General features: G+C 39.8%; 1 protein-coding gene across 1 annotated transcript in view; it reads right to left on the reverse strand.

The window, feature by feature from the left end:
- Positions 1-18687, reverse strand: part of gbe1a (glucan (1,4-alpha-), branching enzyme 1a) — a 159126-nt gene that overhangs the window by 102561 nt on the left and 37878 nt on the right. The window contains exons 4-6 of the mRNA XM_077242774.1: positions 15173-15298; positions 13119-13254; positions 2778-2868 (exon numbers count right to left, since the gene is read on the reverse strand). Of these exons, the coding sequence (XP_077098889.1) occupies positions 2778-2868; positions 13119-13254; positions 15173-15298 (353 nt within the window). The remainder of the gene's footprint in view (positions 1-2777; positions 2869-13118; positions 13255-15172; positions 15299-18687) is intronic.

Raw genomic sequence — 18687 nt, forward strand, 5'->3', positions numbered from 1 at the left:
AACTGGAGAGGAGATGCATTTCAGCATTAAGGACTATCCCAATGGGCACTCGGGACAGTTGTCACAATTGCTGGGTCGCCACGAAAGCCTGTGATGTGGACCGGACCCAACATGAGGAAATGATGCTGAGGCAGAATGAATCTCTCCTTGACCTTTATTTTGTAGTTGCACAACTTTTTTGAGTGACTGTATCATGCTTTTTATTTAGAGTTTTCTTTGACTGGGCTTTTGCATTTGGGCTACTGTATTTTTACAGTATGCAAGTGTTGAATATACAGACATTCAATACCATACAATATTCAAAACTTGCAGTGCATACAGTAATCAATTTATTCAACTTACTTCTGTAAATTAAGATTACTATACTTTTTAATGTAATTGCAAAATTTGTTTACTGTGTTTACAATATACTTTTAGCCTGTAATTGCATGCTTTGGATGCTGTGTTCTCAATTTTTTGATGTAGAATCTAATGATTTGTAGTGCTCATATTTTGCCTGGCTGTGTACATGATCTGAAAGCATTATTTGATTTTGAGGACAGATACAATAGTTTTGACGCAATTGTTTGATTCTACCAGAAGATTCAGATGTTCTCTGAAAATACTTTGAAGATTTGGTTTGTATTTAAGGTTTTGAGAAAGTGGGTGATGGTTTTGAGAAATGTACTTTAGCAATTCAGAAAAACTTACTATGAGGAATGATTACTTCAAAATGTAGATCTGTATGCAGGTGTGAGGTACTTTATCTAAATGTAATATATACAGCTCTCTCGCTTTTGCTAACATGCCAGCAATTACCCCTCCACATGGTCATACATTGCTGTTAAGAGGAATCAAATCAAAACCAGAATCATTCCATTTCCATTTTCAAGAATTAAGGTGGCAAAGGCCAGGGGTTTAGAGAGCAATCATTAGTGTTCCCATTCGGCTCAATGGCAATAAGCCCTGGTAGTACCTTTACTAAGGTTAGTTTCATATATAGATCTTATGTAGCCCCGCCCCTTTTCAGCGCTGCGCTTGTTGTCTTTTGTCTTCCAGTCTGTATTTTCACAGCGATTTTGCGTATTTATGAATGAACGGCTCGTTCTAAAAACTTCCTGGTCTACTGACATTTGTTAAGACATCTGCTTTAAACATTACAATCCTCGTGATAACTTTAATTAAAAAAAACATATGTTTCAATGTCGGCATCTTCTGGGGCTACTGCTAAAGCTAACCAATTCACAGCTAAATAAAGTAAATCTACAAGATAAAAAGTGTGTGGATTCGGATCCAAGGGTAAAGTCACAAAACAAATTCTCACTCTAAACTCCCAGCATGTCCAGCTCTATATCTACTCCATTGGGTTAAAAGATATCAGGGCAAAGAACAAGTAAAGTGAGAAGAGAGCTAATGATATTCCGAGTCACCTCCCTCGCCCGCTCTCTCCACCCAGCAGAAAGAGGAATAGGTCTTAAATGTGCATGAGTGATCAATCATGAGTGAAATTACTCTGTATACATTGCACTTTATCTGGACTGGTCCACCAGTGCCGGCTGCCTCAGCCAGCCAAAGCCAAATAAAGATTCCCAATGACTCTGTCATATCTTATTAGGTTGAGGGAGTTGCTCACTCCCCACATTCAAAGATGCAATTTTCTTTCATGAGAGTTTATTTATTTTGGAGAACCAATTCTGTTTTTTACTATTGTTATTTATAAGGGCTTTCTTCTATTTGGGGATTAGCGGCAAATGTGTTTACAGTAAGATTACTGCCCTTGACAAAGGACCTCATCCTGATTTAAAGACTGAAATTACTGCTGCACAGGCTGAGAGACAACGCCACCAAAACCTGAGCTCTAAAGGAAAATGAAAAGTATTTAGATACTGTCACATGCTCAGTCTCCCAGGCCTTGTAGATATAACATTAATAAATAAAATGTGACCAGGGCAGAGCATGCTAATGTATTTTGGTGAAGGAGAAGTGCATGTTCTTGGCACATCCGGAACAACCAGATCTGAAGTCCCGAGGTGAAAACAATTTCCTTCGGGACGTATGTGTTAACCTTCATTCTTAAAAATACAATCCATAACTGCCCCAGCAACTTTGAGGCTATTAGTCGTCCGACAGCTTCAAGAGGGAATTGTAAATGTATCCTGTACAGTTATTCTACCTTGCATCATTTTGATCATGTTCTGGCATCAAGTGACAGAAGAATTTGCACCCATTTACGACTATTAGTGTCGACGACAAACGATATTTCTCCTCCTTTTGAAGAGTTGACAAGCCTATTTATGATATTATCCATAGCATAGGTCAGAACAAATCAATGAACCATCAGTTAAGATGCGTGCTATATGGTGACAGTACACATTTTTTTTTTAAACACATGCTTTGGTATGGTGGTCTTTACTCGTGACCTAAACAATTTTAGTAGCACCTTAACACAAATAATGCATTGTTTAGATAACGGTGGATTTGAACATACAACCTTTTAGTTACCAGACCATTTGGCAGAAACATAATAAATGCACTATATTTCAAGTATACTTAAGGATATACATCCAAACTACTTAACATTTTCAGCACAGATGACTATATAAAAAAAAAAAAAAACATTCTGGTTCTGGAATAATCCTGTAGCTCAAACATTTCAGCAATCTTACTAGCAACCCCAATTTCATGCATGGGTTTGATATCCAGGAAATGCATGACCCGAAAAAATATATATATACCTTGACTGCAATGTAACTCACTTTGGATAAAAGTGTCTGCCTAATGTATAAATGTAAACGTACCTGGAAGCTGCAAAGAAGTTAGTGACCTGATAGCCAAAACTTGCATAGTAGGCATGTTCCATGATCGCCATGAGCTGGACACAGTTGTATCCTGAGATGAAAACACAGGGGAAAAAGTAGAGAAAAGAAAAGAAAAAACATTTTAATTCAGTGTAAACCTAAGTTGTTATCTTAACAATATGAATTGATTTTAAGTGCTGTGATGTCCTGGAAAATGTAAGTGAATTAAAACATAATTAAAAATTAGTGAAACCAAAGCATAGGTTTAAATGTCACCTTCAGCATAATCCAAATCTTTAATGGCAAAATGACAGCATGATAAATTACAATTAAGCTGATATTTTTCATGAAAAAAATATGAGAACAGTGTTACACTTTCTGTGAATAATAAGCTTGTAATAAAAATTATAATCGCTAGATTTTGATAAAGAACTTCAAAGAAGTTTTAAACTTCCAGTGGTTTCAGGTAGAGTTCTCCTTAAGGATCTGATTCCCAGTCTGTCTCTCCATCCCAGATTCCTGGAGCTCAGAATCACTGCTGAGAAGCTCCTGTAAACTACAACCAGTAACAACCAAATCAGTGGAAAACTAATGAGTTGTTGTTCTGTCATTCCTCATAAATGTGTGTTGACTATAGTGCAATTAGTCGTACACAGAAAACTAAAGACAATAGGTAATAGAAAAGTTATTCTTTTGACATTTTTAGAAGTCGTTTTATGAAAACAATACCGCAAGGACAATTTCCAGGATCCAATAACATCAAATCACACTGCTATGAGTCCAGGGAAACTTCAACTTGTTAGAGGAGGAGTAATAAGTATGACTAAAGCATTCGTCATAGCTGAGAATCATGTAAATAGATTTAAATCCTATGCAGGTGCTTTGAGCGCCGTCTGTGATCTTCTAACTGAACATTTCCACAGTGTTTGAAACTTGAGTGCATCACCAAAATATAATATAATATTTAATATTTCATGATGTATGTTTTGAGGTTGGCAGCCTACATATTGTTTTTTAAGAAATTAATGCTTTTATTCTGCAAGAACATGTTAAATTGACCAGGAGTAAAGACTTTTAGGGTTACAAAAGATTTCTATTTCAAATAAATGCGGTTCTTTTGAACTTTCTATTCATCAAAGAACCCTGAAAAAATATACATTACAATTTCCACAAAAATATTTAGCAGCACAACTGTTTTCAACGTTGATAATAATGAAAAAAAAAAATTGAACAGCAAATCAACATATGATTTCTGAAGGATCATGTGACACTGAAGACTGGAGTAATACTGCTGAAAATTATGCATTGCCATCACAGGAACCAATACAATTTTAGAATATATAAAAATAGAAAACAGATATTTGAAATTGTAACAATATTTTATAATATTACTGTTTTACTGTATTTATGATCAAATAAATGTAGCCTGGGTGAGCATGAGGGGCTTTGGTGAGCATGAAAAACATAAAATAAAATTGTACCAACCCCAGACTTTTGAAGAGTAGAGTATTAATATAGTTGACACAAAATATACATTTACATAGTGTGATCTATTAATTTAAAAATACAAGTAATCATAATGAACACAATTTTTGGGAAAGAGATGTGTTGTCAATTGTGTATCTTGCAGTGGTTATGACTGTACCTCAGTCATCTGAGAGACTAACCATGGTTTTCTCTCTCCCAGTATAGTGGTACTTAAGTTAGACTTGCTGCCTTCTGCATCTGTGATTTTTGTGTTTAGCTCCTTTTGTTTGTCAATCAACTTTTTCGCTGCACTTTTTCATGTGAATGTTGATTAAAATCTCAGAACAAAAGGATGCTTTGTGCCCTGCTCGTCTGACTCAATCCTCCTCCGTCACATAATCTGTTATCAATGGATTCAAACTTCAGACCTGTCAAGCAACATTTTATCATGCAGTACACAAAAAAAAAAAAAAAAAAAAAAAATCCTGATATCTCAAGGGCAGGCCATACTTAATCTATAATAATATAGCAACCTTCTTTTTTTTCAAATAGAAATTTTCCTTTCAGTGCATTTCTTTATAGATTCTCTGTCATTTTATTAGAGGAATAGATTCTCAAATTCAGATTTTAAAGGATTATGATTATTGTGCTTGTGACATTAAACTTTTATATCAGAAGTCCATTTCAAAATGTATTCATTTACAACTAGAACCATTCCTTCAATATATTCATTTTGAAGGGGAAAAATAAGACATGAAAGATTTTAAGGGTGAAATAAGGGCACCATCAATTCTAAAACTAGTGCCAAACTTCTCTTCCATTAGGAGCCAAAGTGCAGCTTTGCTTTTGTTGCCTTTTGGAGGGTTGAGGAGCACATTAACTGAGGCACAGAACCCTGGGGAGAGCGCCGATCATGAGAGAGAGCAGTCAAAGGCTGCACAATGACTCACTATTTTAACACCCATTTAAGGCGTGAAAAATAATTTTACGCTAACTAACTCTCTGTTTACAAACAGATTTGCTCCTGGCAAAGGTTAACGCTTCAGCCCTCGAGAAAACAAATAACAGAAGGTAATGTTTTATGGATCAGACCAATGCAATGAACACTAATGTTTAAGGTACCTTCTGTAATCCCCACAGCTAAACAAAAAAAACTCACTTGGAACCTTCTGACAAAGTAATTGTAGGGTTGCTTCCTCTCAGGCTTCCATGTCGAAAGCTCTGTAAGGAAACAATCATGGGAAACGGCTCTCTGTGCAGTGATGGAGTCACTCGAGGCGGCAGCTGTTCTCACATCTGCTAACTAAACTTAACAGTTCCGCTTGCGACAGTTACCATGATATTCCATGTGGAACTGCTTGTCGTACGTACTCTTTTGCTACATTTGTGTCGCTATATACTATATGCACGGTCATATTGGTTGCATCTTAAGCTATTTTCTTAGCACTGCACTCTTTAGGTTTTCTTAAAGGATGCAAGGAAGGCAGAGTAATCGTAAAACAAATTTGACAAAATATGAGATCAAAATGGTGTGTAAATGTATGGCGCAATGAAATGAGTATCCATAATTTAAAAAAAAAATGTTTAGTTTAAAATGCATGTGCCAAGTTCTTAGAAATAAATTATCTGTATTCAAGTTGGTTTCATTTGATTTTAAAACCATTTACAAGAAAAGATAAAACTGAATGATGGCTGTAGCACATGGCATTTAGGGCTGCACGATATTGGAAAAAAACTGACATTGCGATATTTCGTTTTTAGGTTATATATTGCGATATCAAAAAACTATTTCACCAGATGATTTGAATAGCTCTATTTGTAAAGAATTAATCATTCTATGGAGATTGGGGTAGTTTTGTGGGATGCTGCATCTGCATAGAAAATAATAAACAAATTACAATTATAGATAAATACAAAGATACAAAAATTAAATAAGTAGTGCTTTACATTTTTCAGGTTAATTTAACTGTATTCAGGTACAGACATTGAATAAACAAATGTAAAATAACACTGCATAGTCTTCACTGTATACATTAAATATATTTAACTTAAAACTGCATTCCGTAACTTTTTTGGGTTAAAATTATCCAAAATATTTGTTTGAGCAAGAACATTTTTCTAGCATTAAATGTATTTACGCAATGCTGATGTTGTTAACATTAACAATTTGAGAACTAAGTATAATATGCACGGTTTCACGTAATATTATAAGCGATCATTAGATTTAATCAGCGCGATTTACTACATTGCTTTTTTCCCCTTAGTTGATCAGAACAAAAGTGAATGTTACTTACTTGTTCAGATGACATTTTCTGGTGAAAATTCTTATGTTGGTCATACTTCCAAAAAGTAGAATCTGTGATAACGACAACCCACGTGAAGTTGATAATTCCGCGAATAACTGCAATTGCAGATTTCGAACAGAGATGGCGACAAAGAGGAAAAACTACGGACTGCAGCTTTAATTAACACAATTTGTCTTTGTTAAAGCCTCAAGAGTGAGTTTCTCTTTCTCTTTAGTTGTTTGATTAACATTGGTGGTGACAAACAGCTGTGGGTATATTAGGCTGCTGTCACTTTAAGACACATGCCCGGATCCAATATAATGATTCGCATCCGTTTTCAATTGTTTGCAACACATAACCGACTGTGTTTACGATGATACTCGCTGAGACAGGTATTTTGACTTAATTTTGCATGCACGTGTCTGTTCAAGCTCAAAGGAAGAGAAAGAGACCTGATCCGATCAACTACATGTCACGGTAGACGCATTCTCTGTTCCTTCTCGTCTCGTGTTTATGTTGTGGTATGAATGCACGTGTGTAGTGGGCGTGAGTGTATGACATCACCTGATCCACTTCAGCTGATCTCCATTCACTTCACCAGCTGCAATCAATCTCACCACTCTACTTATACTTACCGCTGTTCTATCATCCTTGTCAGATCGTTGTTTGATGTCGTTCGTGTTGGTGTTCCGGTGTCCAGTTCCTGCCTTGTGTTTCCTGTTCCTCGTCTTCGTCGCTGGGTTTCGTCTGCTGTCTCACCGTCACCGCACCTCTTCACTTCATCACGGATCCTGACCACCGAAGTCCCTGTGTCACCTTTTTCACATCTGCCTGTACTGCTTAAATCATCATTAAATCCTGTTTACTTGCTATTGCTTCCCGTCGTTCATCTCACTTCATGACAGAACGATCTGACCAGGAAAGGGAAGCAGCGAGTGCCACGCAGAGATCAATGGAGCAGTTTATTCAGTTTATATTCATAGCATCAGGAGAATGGATTCTCACCAGAGAGAGATCGGCGACACGGGCCGCGCAGTACAGGCTTTGGTGACGCAGGTGTCCGAGCTCACCCAGCAGATCCAACGCCTACAGGGTCCCACTGCGCCGCACACACCGGCCGTTCCTCCCACACCACCAGAGCGACCCTCCCAGTCAGAGCCCCGTCTTCCGGTTCCAGAACATTATGCCGGTGAGCCAGCCTTCTGCAGAGCGTTTTTGACCAGTTGCACAATGCATTTCGCTTTGCAGCCTCGCACGTTCGACACGGAACAGGCAAAAGTGGCGTTCATCCTCACCTTACTGACTGGGAAGGCGGCGCTTTGGGGAACGGCGGTGTGGGAGAATCAACACCCATGCTGCGCCTCGTTCCAGACCCTCGCCGCCGAGATGAGGAATGTATTCGACAGGGCTGTCTCGGGAAGAGAGGCAGCCAGAAGACTGGTGGAGCTGCAGCAGGAAGAGAGATCGGTCTCCGACTATTCAATAGAGTTTCGGACCCTGGCGGCGGAGTGTGGCTGGAACGAGGAGGCGCAGTGGGATATGTTCCTGCATGGGCTGGCTGACCACGTCCAGAGGGAGATCTACGCCCTGGATCTACCCACCACTCTCAACGGGTTGGTCGACTTGGCTCTGCGGGTGGACGCTCGACTGTCTAGGGTCGAGCGCCGAGTCCCGTCCACCCGTACCTTCGCAGGGGCCGACCCTCCACGATCCAGCGGCAGGGACGTGGTCAGCCCCGTCTACGATCCCGAGCCCATGCAGGTGGGTCGAGCTCGGCTTTCCCGGGAGGAGAGGGAGAGGCGGAGATCCCAGGGCCTTTGCCTGTATTGTGGAGGAGCGGGACATTACGCATACAACTGCCCGGTAAAAGGCCAAGCCCTATAGTAAGATTGAGGCTACTATCGGGTGGGATCTCCGCTAGGAAGACCTCATCATCGATTACATCTACCTCCACACTCCTTCCGGTAAGACTTAGGTGGTCAGTCCAACAGCACGGCTGCCATGCACTTCTGGACTCTGGGGCTGAAGGTAATTTTATGGACCACACTTTTGCACAGAAGATTCAGATTCCCCTCAGACCCCTCACTCACAGAATTGCAGTTCACGCACTCAACGGACAAGAACTCCCCACCATTTCCCTTTGCACTGAAGACATTACCCTCACCACTTCCGGCAATCATTCTGAGACTATTTCATTCTACATCATGGACTCACCTCTTGCACCCGTCGTACTCGGACATCCCTGGCTCATCCGTCACAACCCCCGTGTGGACTGGCACCATAGATCAGTACTGGAGTGGAGCAAGGAATGTCATAAGTCTTGTCTCGTGTCTGCCTGTTCGTCTGTGCCTGTTTCTGTGTTTCAGGAGGAAGCAGGGGATTTGTCTAACGTGCCTGCGGAGTACCTGGACCTGAAGGAGGTGTTCAGTAAGTCTCGTGCTGCTTCTCTCCCTCCGCATCGTCCCTATGACTGTGCTATAGACTTATTGCCAGGTAAGTCTCCGCCGAAAGGCAAGTTATATTCACTTTCTATTCCAGAAAGGAAGGCTATGGAGAAATATATTTCTGATTCTCTAGCAACCAAGTTCATTCGCCCTTCCTCTTCTCCAGCAGGGGCGGGATTCTTTTTTGTGGGGAAGAAGGATGGTTCTCTGCGACCTTGCATTGATTACCGAGGGCTGAATAACATCACGGTAAAGAATACTTATCCTTTGCCGTTGATGTCTTCAGCCTTCGAGAGATTGCAGGGAGCATCCATCTTCACAAAGATGTACGGATTTACGTAACGCTTATCATTTGGTTCGCATTAGGGAGGGGGATGAATGGAAAACTGCGTTTAACACCCCCAGGGGGCACTTTGAATATTTGGTCATGCCTTTCGGGCTGTCCAACTCCCCGGCAGTTTTCCAGGCACTGGTCAATGACGTGTTGCGAGATATGATCGATCAGTTCATATATGTCTACCTGGATGACATATTGATTTTTTCTTCTTCTCTCCAGGAACACGTGCAACACGTCAGACGAGTGCTTCAGAGGTTGCTAGAAAATGGGCTTTTTGTCAAGGCGGAGAAATGCGATTTTCATGCACAGTCGGTCCCTTTTCTAGGGTACATCGTCTCGTCTGAGGGAGTGCGGATGGACCCTGAGAAAATCAAGGCTGTGGTAGATTGGCCAAGCCCAGATTCCCGCAAGGCCCTGCAGAGGTTTCTGGGATTCGCCAATTCCTACCGGCGTTTTATTCAAAATTTCAGCCAACTAGTCGCACCTCTGACTGCCTTGACCTCCCCCAGAACAACGTTCAGGTGGTCAGACACAGCCGAAGCTGTGTTCTCCAAACTGAAAGGCCGCTTTGTTTCAGCCCCCATCCTTGTCGCCCCTAATTCATCACGTCAGTTCGTGGTGGAGGTCGACGCATCAGAGGTGGGAGTAGGCGCAGTATTGTCCCAACGCTCTTCCACAGACGACAAGATGCATCCCTGCACGTTTTTGTCTCATCGTTTATCTCCAGCCGAACGCAATTACGACATTGGTAACAGAGAGTTGTTGGCAGTTAAGTTAGCGTTGGAGGAATGGTGCCACTGGTTAGAAGGGTCGGGGGTACCTTTTATTGTCTGGACGGTCACAAGAACCTAGAATACATCAGAACCGCCAAAAGATTGAACTCCAGGCAGGCTCGGTGGGCATTGTTTTTCGGTCGTTTCGATTTTTCTCTTTCATACCGTCCGGGTTCCAAGAACATCAAACCCGATTCATTATCCCGCATATTTGATTTTTCCGAACGCCCGTCTACTCCCAAGTGCATATTGCCCGAAACTTTATTCGTTTCCACACTCACATGGGAGGTCGAATCGAGGGTCAAGAAGCCCTTAGAAGGGGTAACGCCTCCGTCCGGTTGTCCACCGAATCGCTTGATTGTGCCGGAGGGATTACGGTCCGACGTTATCCAGTGGGGTCATAACTCCAACGTGGCTTGCCATCCAGGAGTTAATCGCACTAGTTTTTTAGTCAAGCAACGATTCTGGTGGCCACTTATGGCTCGCGACATTCATGATTTTGTCTTGGCTTGCTCGGTTTGTGCCACTGGTAAGACTTCCAATCGACCCCCAGACGGGTTACTTCAGCCGCTGTCGAGACCCTCGAGACCCTGGTCCCACATCACGCTAGATTTTATCACCGCCCTCCCGCCCTCTCAGGGTAACACAGTCGTTTTGACCGCAGTGGACCGATTCTCGAAGGCAGCCCATTTTGTTCCCTTACCCAAATTACCCTCAGCTAAGGAGACAGCGGTTACGGTCGTAGATCACGTTTTTCGTTTACATGGCCTTCCGATTGACGTGGTTTCCGACAGGGGACCCCAGTTCGTGTCCAAATTTTGGCGAGAGTTTTGCAAATTACTAGGGGCGACTGTTAGTCTGTCCTCAGGGTTTCATCCCCAGAGCAATGGTCAGACCGAGAGAGCCAACCAGGATTTGGAGAGAGTGTTGCGATGTTTGGTTTCCAAGAATCCTTCCTCTTGGAGTCAACAACTCTCTATGGTGGAGTACGCCCACAACACGTTGCCAGTGTCGGCTACGGGCCTATCTCCGTTTGAGTGTAGCGTAGGTTACCAGCCACCAATTTTTCCCAGTCTGGAATCCAAGGTCGCGGTCCCCTCCGCTCACGCCTTTGTTCAGAGGTGTCACCGCACCTGGACTAGAGCCCGTGAGACTCTACTCCAGGTGGGGGCGCGCACTAAGGCTAAGGCTGTTTCATTCTCATATTAATCCGCCAATCCCGGTTCCTCCCCCACCGCGACTCGTAGATGGGGAGACCACGTATTCGGTTAATCGTATACTGAACTCTAGGCGGAGAGGACGCGGATTTCAGTACTTGGAGGACTGGGAGGGTTACGGTCCGGAGGAGAGAAGTTGGGTCCCTGCTAGAGACATACTGGATCACTCCCTCATCGATGATTACAATCGACAGGGTAAGGAGTCTGGGAACGCCAGGAGGCGTTCTTAGGAGGAGGGGTACTGTCACGGTAGACGCATTCTCTGTTCCTTCTCGTCTCGTGTTTATGTTGTGGTATGAATGCACGTGTGTAGTGGGCGTGAGTGTATGACATCACCTGATCCACTTCAGCTGATCTCCATTCACTTCACCAGCTGCAATCAATCTCACCACTCTACTTATACTTACCGCTGTTCTATCATCCTTGTCAGATCGTTGTTTGATATCGTTCGTGTTGGTGTTCCGGTGTCCAGTTCCTGCCTTGTGTTTCCTGTTCCTCGTCATCGTCGCTGGGTTTCGTCTGCTGTCTCACCGTCACCGCACCTCTTCACTTCATCACGGATCCTAACCACCGAAGTCCCTGTGTCACCTTTTTCACATCTGCCTGTACTGCTTAAATCATCATTAAATCCTGTTTACTTGCTATTGCTTCCCGTCGTTCATCTCACTTCATGACACTACAATCCCTATACTTGACATTGCACATTTTGCGATGAGACAATCGTGGATGCACACATCGGAATAAGGATGCTAAAACCACATATTGTGCAGCCCTTGTGAAGTAGAAAATTAAATCAAATAGAAAATCAAGTATTTTTCTTATACATTCAGAATACAAGTGAGTGTACAGTTCATCATTTTCAATAATGTTTTTACATTTTATTTACAAATTATTATTTCATAAATATGCTTTTGGGAAGTTGCACCACATGACATTTTACATCCTGAAATAACCTTGCCTTGTTATAAAATGGTTAACTTATTACATATGTTAGAAGTCTTATTAACCTTAACATAGGCACTGTTTACACCAAATATTAAGATGTGTTTTGGTCAATAGTCCAGAGCTATAGTCATGTTGGATCATGTGCCTTTGATTTGGTGGACACACTTTTTCAAATATATTAATGAGTAGTAAAGCATTTTTTCATAATAATAATAATAACAATAATAATAATAATAATAATAATAATAATAATAATAATAATAATAATAATATATATACAAACTACTTTTAATAAGGATTTTAATAAGAATTTAAGCTTTTGTTCTTTATTACAATATAAGGACGGTTATATATATTTAGAAATTAAAAACATGATTATAAGTGGTGTATTCAAGTTTTTGTATGCATGAATTGCATTTTTAATTAATAATTTAATAATAATACAAATAATAATAATAACTTAATAATTGTAAGTTGAATAAGTTTTATTGCTGGTCATGCCACTGACCCTCATGTTTCTGAAGTAACACTGTCCAACAGCTTTTAGTTATATTCCTTTGCTGCCAGCTAGTGTAGTGATAAAAAAAGAATAAGATAAACACAACCATGCTATATAACAGAATCTAAACATGCTCGTTTTGTCAGCTAACTGTACTTCTTTCAAATCGGTTGTTGTAAAACCTCACTCGTTCATATGAATTCTTTGATCAACAGTAAGTTTTTTTTTTTTAAAGACCAAAGGATCCATTTCTTCTGGCCCGCCAGCTCAGGGTTAGCGGTTGGCCCTCAGAGAGGGGTGTGTTCCACTCTACTTGGCTTGTATCATTTTGACGTTTGTGTTTTGGCAGTGTTTCTGTAGATTTCATCACTCACCAAGATCCTTAATGCGAGGAAGCACATCTCGGGTGAAGTTTTTGTACGAGGCAATCTTTTCCTCAGGCGAACCGATGCCCACATGGGCCTCGTAGATACGAAGACTGCTGGGCCGCGGGGGTCTGGGGTGCTGGAACTGTGAGAACAGTGAGAAAAAAGAAAAACAGTGATAAAAAAGAAAGGTTAGAGCGAGAGGAAGGGTCCAGATATCAATCCACCATTCTTCAATGAGCTTTGATGAGAGATTTTGCTAGAAGGTTCTGCTGAGCATAAGGGCTACCTCAAAGATCCTGATGCAACACAACATAACACAACACAACACAAATATTTGACTTGATTGAATGCTTGCAAGTTCTCAGTCTAAACCTAAAGTTTGGAGCTTGAAAGTGTGGAAAATGCAACCTAGAGCAAACAATTTCTGTAATTGCTATTAAATTTTTGATTTCCACAACAATAATAATGTAATGTAATATAATACAATATAATAAATACTTTTGATTAATATATAATATAAAATTACATCTTTGAATAATCTTAATTTGTATATATGCGTGTATTGTATATACCTTATATGCGATTAATCCGATTAATTTATCCCTATTATTTAATATTTTAACTTTTTTTAAAAAAGTTTATATAAAAAAAATATATTGTAGTTTTGAATGCAATATAATTTAAATATAATATTGGTTTTACTATGGCAGTCTTTCAGTTTTATTGCGAGAGGTAACAGAAGCAATTACTTACAAAGACACATAGAAGTGAAATGCAAGAAAGTAAGATAAACCAATTGTACCTCACTGAAAATGGTGCCATTTCCAGAAAGCAGAAAAGCTATATTTTCCTGCCTTTAATCATGAAGCAACCGCTATAACTGTCAGATGACATTGTGTCACCAATTCATCTCCTCTAAAAAACTTGATTATGTGCATGATGGCATTGACCACAGTCTCTGTATGAATGTCTGATGCCATGAATAGATATCAAAGGAAAGTCTGTCTCATTGTCATAGTGGAAGAACCGCCCAATATCAAAGACGTTTGCAAATGGTTCTTCAGTGAAACGAAGACATCAAGAGGGCGAAAGCAATTGTTGAGTAGCCTCCGATTAAATTGGCTGTTTAATGTGGCGGGCCACTTAAGAGGAGGCGGTTTTGAGTGTCATTACTAACACGGAAGAGGGGTCGGCATAAGAGCGGGGTGCTTCAGAGATGCTAATGGCTACCGATGATAAATGGTTGAGAGCCACAGGAAGGCCACATGCTCGCCTGAACAACATCACGGTCCTGCAAACATTCCCTCCCGGTTTGACTTTTCTTCTAAACTACCTCCACCCTAAAAACAAACAAAATAATTCTTCCACCATGGGCTCTTTTGGCCTAGTATTCTTTCAGAAAAACACTACTTGATTTGTCCACCATGAAAAGTAACAATTCACAATAAATAATCAGTATTTTAAGAAAATGGAAAGAAAAATCCTTTCTTAGAGAAAAAGGAGTAAGTGTGGTGAAACGGGTTACTCTTGGTTTTTGGAAGCAGCTATCAGTTGATGATGACCGGTGTGATGTATGATTCTCCACTGAACCTCTGCAGGGTAAAACCTGACTCTAATAGGTTAAACCATGCCAGAGTCCATAACTCAACCCCTCTTCCCAGACAGCCTAAAGCATCTGTCCAAATCCGTAACACCAGAAACCTCTGAGAGCGTGTGCTTGTGTGTGATGAACAAAGAGGTAAATAAAAAAGCATGTCTTACTTGGCAAAATCATGGGGGACTGGGTTCAATTTGACCCCTACAATAATGTATACAGCCTTTCCAAAACACATCTGTGTTTCAAAACTTTGCATGCACAATCATGACCCTACATTAGATTTTTCTTTAAAGAAATATATAGTTTAACCAAATTTTTGAAAATTGCATTGAAAATCCAATGCGGTCCACATTGACCCCAACAAAATAGGAGGGTGATAAAGTGTCTTAAAAAAATTGCTCAGAATAATTATATTGTGTATATTCTACTATATTTTTACATAAAATCTAGGGTATACACTCACCTGGTATGGTTGTGGAGGGTCCCAGTGGGTCCAGTCATATGTGACTGAGTCCAGCATTTTTGTGACATATTTGGCCCAAGGAGAGATCCGAAACAGATATTCACCTGTTTTAGTCAGGACCACAAGCTACAGAGAGAAATGACAAATTTGACACCTTGAAATAAATTGTATTCTTCAAGGTTAATTTTCAATGCAAAATACAGGCTTATAAATCAACATAAAATAGATATGTTTTTATTACACAACTTTTTAAGTTTAGGTTTAGTACAACATTTTATTTTGAAAGAAATTACTACTTTTATTCAGCAAGCATGCATTGAATTAAACAAAAGTGGAAGTAAAAAGTCTAAAGACATTTATAATGAAAAATAAAAAATAATATTTCAAAAAAATGCTGTTCTTTTGAACTTTCTATTAATCAAATATAAAAAATAAAAAACTTGGTTTCCACCAAAATATTAAGCAACTGTTTTCATCATTTATAAAAATAATAAATGTTTCTTGAGCACTAAATCAGCATTATGATTTCTGAAGGATCATGTGACACTGAAGACTGGAGTAATGATGATGCAAATTTAGCTTTTCCATTACAGGATTGAATCACATTTTTAAATATATTAAAATAGAAAATGGTTCATTATAATATTATTTCACAATCTTACATATTTTTAATATATTGTTTATTAAAAAAAATATATTTTTAAATGCAGCCTTGATGAACATTAAAGACGTCTTTCAAAAAACATAAAAAAAGTAAAAAAAACTCCTACCAACACCAAACCTTTGAACGGTAATGTATACACACATACACACACTTGTTTGTAAAAAAAAAAATGCTGTATATTATGTAAAACACATTTTCCAGGCAATTCAATCTGGTGTTCCTGTGTGTTGCTAGTTTCCTGCCATGGTTTAAAAGCATAATTTATTACAAAGAAGAAATTGAGGGCTTTTCATCCACATCCTAAAAACAGCTCTAACTGTGCATTTTATTAATAATATGACAAAATGAAGATTCGCTATACCACCTCTTTTCATAAGCCTGATTCGCACAAGCACACACGTGGTTTAAGAGGATTCTCCATCACAAAAAACTTTGGTTTCACTTTACTTTGATGGTCCCTTTAACACATTCTGTTGACTATAAGTAACGTTGCACCTACATATCTACTAACTCTCAGTAGAGTGTTAGTAGAGTATTAATAGACTGGTAGGGTAGGGTTAGAATAAGTTGACATGTAGTTGCAAAGTTATATGTAGAATGTCTGTTGGAGGTTCATCACAATAAAGAGTTAGCAGATATTTAAGCAGACAGTCTACTGATACTCTAATGAGAGTTAGTTGACATGTAGTTGCAAAGTTACTTATAGTCAACAGAATGTTCAAAAGGGTCCATCAAAATAAAGTGTTACCAAAACGTTCTGCATTTTTAGAATTCTGAACAAAAACACAGTTTAGTATGTTATTTTTAAACCCAGTTGGTTTACGTGGACACAGAAAGTGTCCCCACAAACCATGTTTATGTTGTAGTACCCACACACACACACACACACACACACACACACACACACACACACACACACACACACACACACACACACACACACACACACACACACACACACACACACACACACACACACACACACACACACACACACACAGGTGTTTGTTGATGAGAGCTGACAGAGAAGAAGAGATGAGCAGAAGAAAACAAAGCACTTTAAGAAGTCCATCATTGCTTTCAATCTCTCAGGGGGGCAGCTTGGATATTGTCACAGATCGATAGCCGCTCTGGAGAGACATTGGGGCGGGACGGAACATCCTTAAACCGCTCTGATCGGCTCTGCACAGACTATTACCAAGCTAAGAACACACCGTTGCTTTACTGAAATAGCACTGAGACTGTGAAAGAGTGACAGAGTAAGATAGAGAAAGAGAGACAACTTGGAGAGTGGCTTAGGGAGTGAAGAAGAAAATGTCAAAAAGGGAGTCTTAGATAATGGCAAAGGTAATCTAAAATGTACAATTAAATATATAATATTTGTCTATAAATCCAAACCTGAGAAATACAGCTAAACCAGAATACAAATATTCTGACCAATAATGTAATTTTTTGCCAATTTAAAAACTTAATAGAAAAAAATATTGACTTGAAAACACTACCTACACGTGAAACAATATCTACAAATGAGAAAAGCCACTGTAACCATGGAAACATGATAGTCTCCTCAGTAGTGAGGTTTTGCAGGCTGCAGAGACTAGCTATGTCAGTAATTACTCTCTAGAATGAGTTAATTTGGGATGTCTTATCTTGTAGTGTAAATAAGTAGTGTTTTTAGCATTAAAATAGGTTACATTCGAAAAACTATCTTCAGAATGTTTTTGCGATGAGTAGCTCATTAATTTCCTCATGAGTACACACCCTTCTGAAAAACAACAGTATAAACTGGTGGTCAACAACTGGTCTCCTAGCTTGGCAAAGCTAAAAACAGCTAAAAACCCAGCCTACTAGGGTTGGATACCAACGAGACCAGAATAAACTATCTTGTCCAGGTTGGGAGACCAGCTAGACCAGATAAAACCAGCTAAGACCAGCAAACCACTTAAGGCTGTTTTTTTATTATTAAAACCAAATTATTCAAATCAAATGGAACTGGTTTAGTTTGGAACAAATAATTTTCTGAAAATTAAGGTTAATACACTGTACTTCTGGAGCCAAGGTTGCTGAAAAAAAATGTTAACTTTGAGTTTTATACAGAGTGAATGTATTTGTGTTGGCGCCATGTAATTACAGAAGCTGTGTCTGGCAGGTACATTTCTCAGCCGTATAGAGCGGGCCAGACAGGACCATTTATGGATTAGCATGAGTTTAATTTAGAGTGAACGAACAATCTCGTTTGCATTTAGAGCAAGAGTAAAGTTCATCCAGGCACTTTTCATCTTCAACACGGCATCAGACCTTTAATTACATTTCATTCCTATCAGAGCGTCCTCCCTCTGATCTGATCCAGCCTCACATCTCACATGACAATCAATAAGTAAAGGACCTGAAGTGTTAATAGGGCTCCTGGGTAAACATCTGGAAATTTCGGTTCGTAAACGGAGAGATATGGAGGTTTAAGTTGGTTAGGTTTCACCCACTTCATGCAAGCACATACATACACGCACACACACATACGCACACACAAATCCTTTCCCACTCACTTTCGACAAGAAGAAACCCCTAGAAAACTCTCCTTTCTCCTCACTTCCTTCAGACTCCAGTTAACAGTGTTTTGATTTCCCTCGAGACGACGACTATACCCCTGAACCAGCTGTCTGGAGTCACTGAGGTATCTCTCAACAAACAGAAGCACAACAAAAAGAATGTACCCACATAGAGAATTAAACATGGTCTAGCAGGAGAGCTTGCTTAGAGATCTCAGAGCCACCCGGGGATCTGTATTGATCACCTTCGGCTGCTAAAAGTCTTTGAGCATCTAGTGTTCCCGGTGTTTTTAAAATGCAATATC

Source organism: Siphateles boraxobius, unplaced genomic scaffold, assembly GCF_051911475.1.
Source record: "Siphateles boraxobius isolate OS27281-9 unplaced genomic scaffold, OSU_SipBor_1 25, whole genome shotgun sequence".
In the NCBI taxonomy this organism is placed as follows: domain Eukaryota; kingdom Metazoa; phylum Chordata; class Actinopteri; order Cypriniformes; family Leuciscidae; genus Siphateles; species Siphateles boraxobius.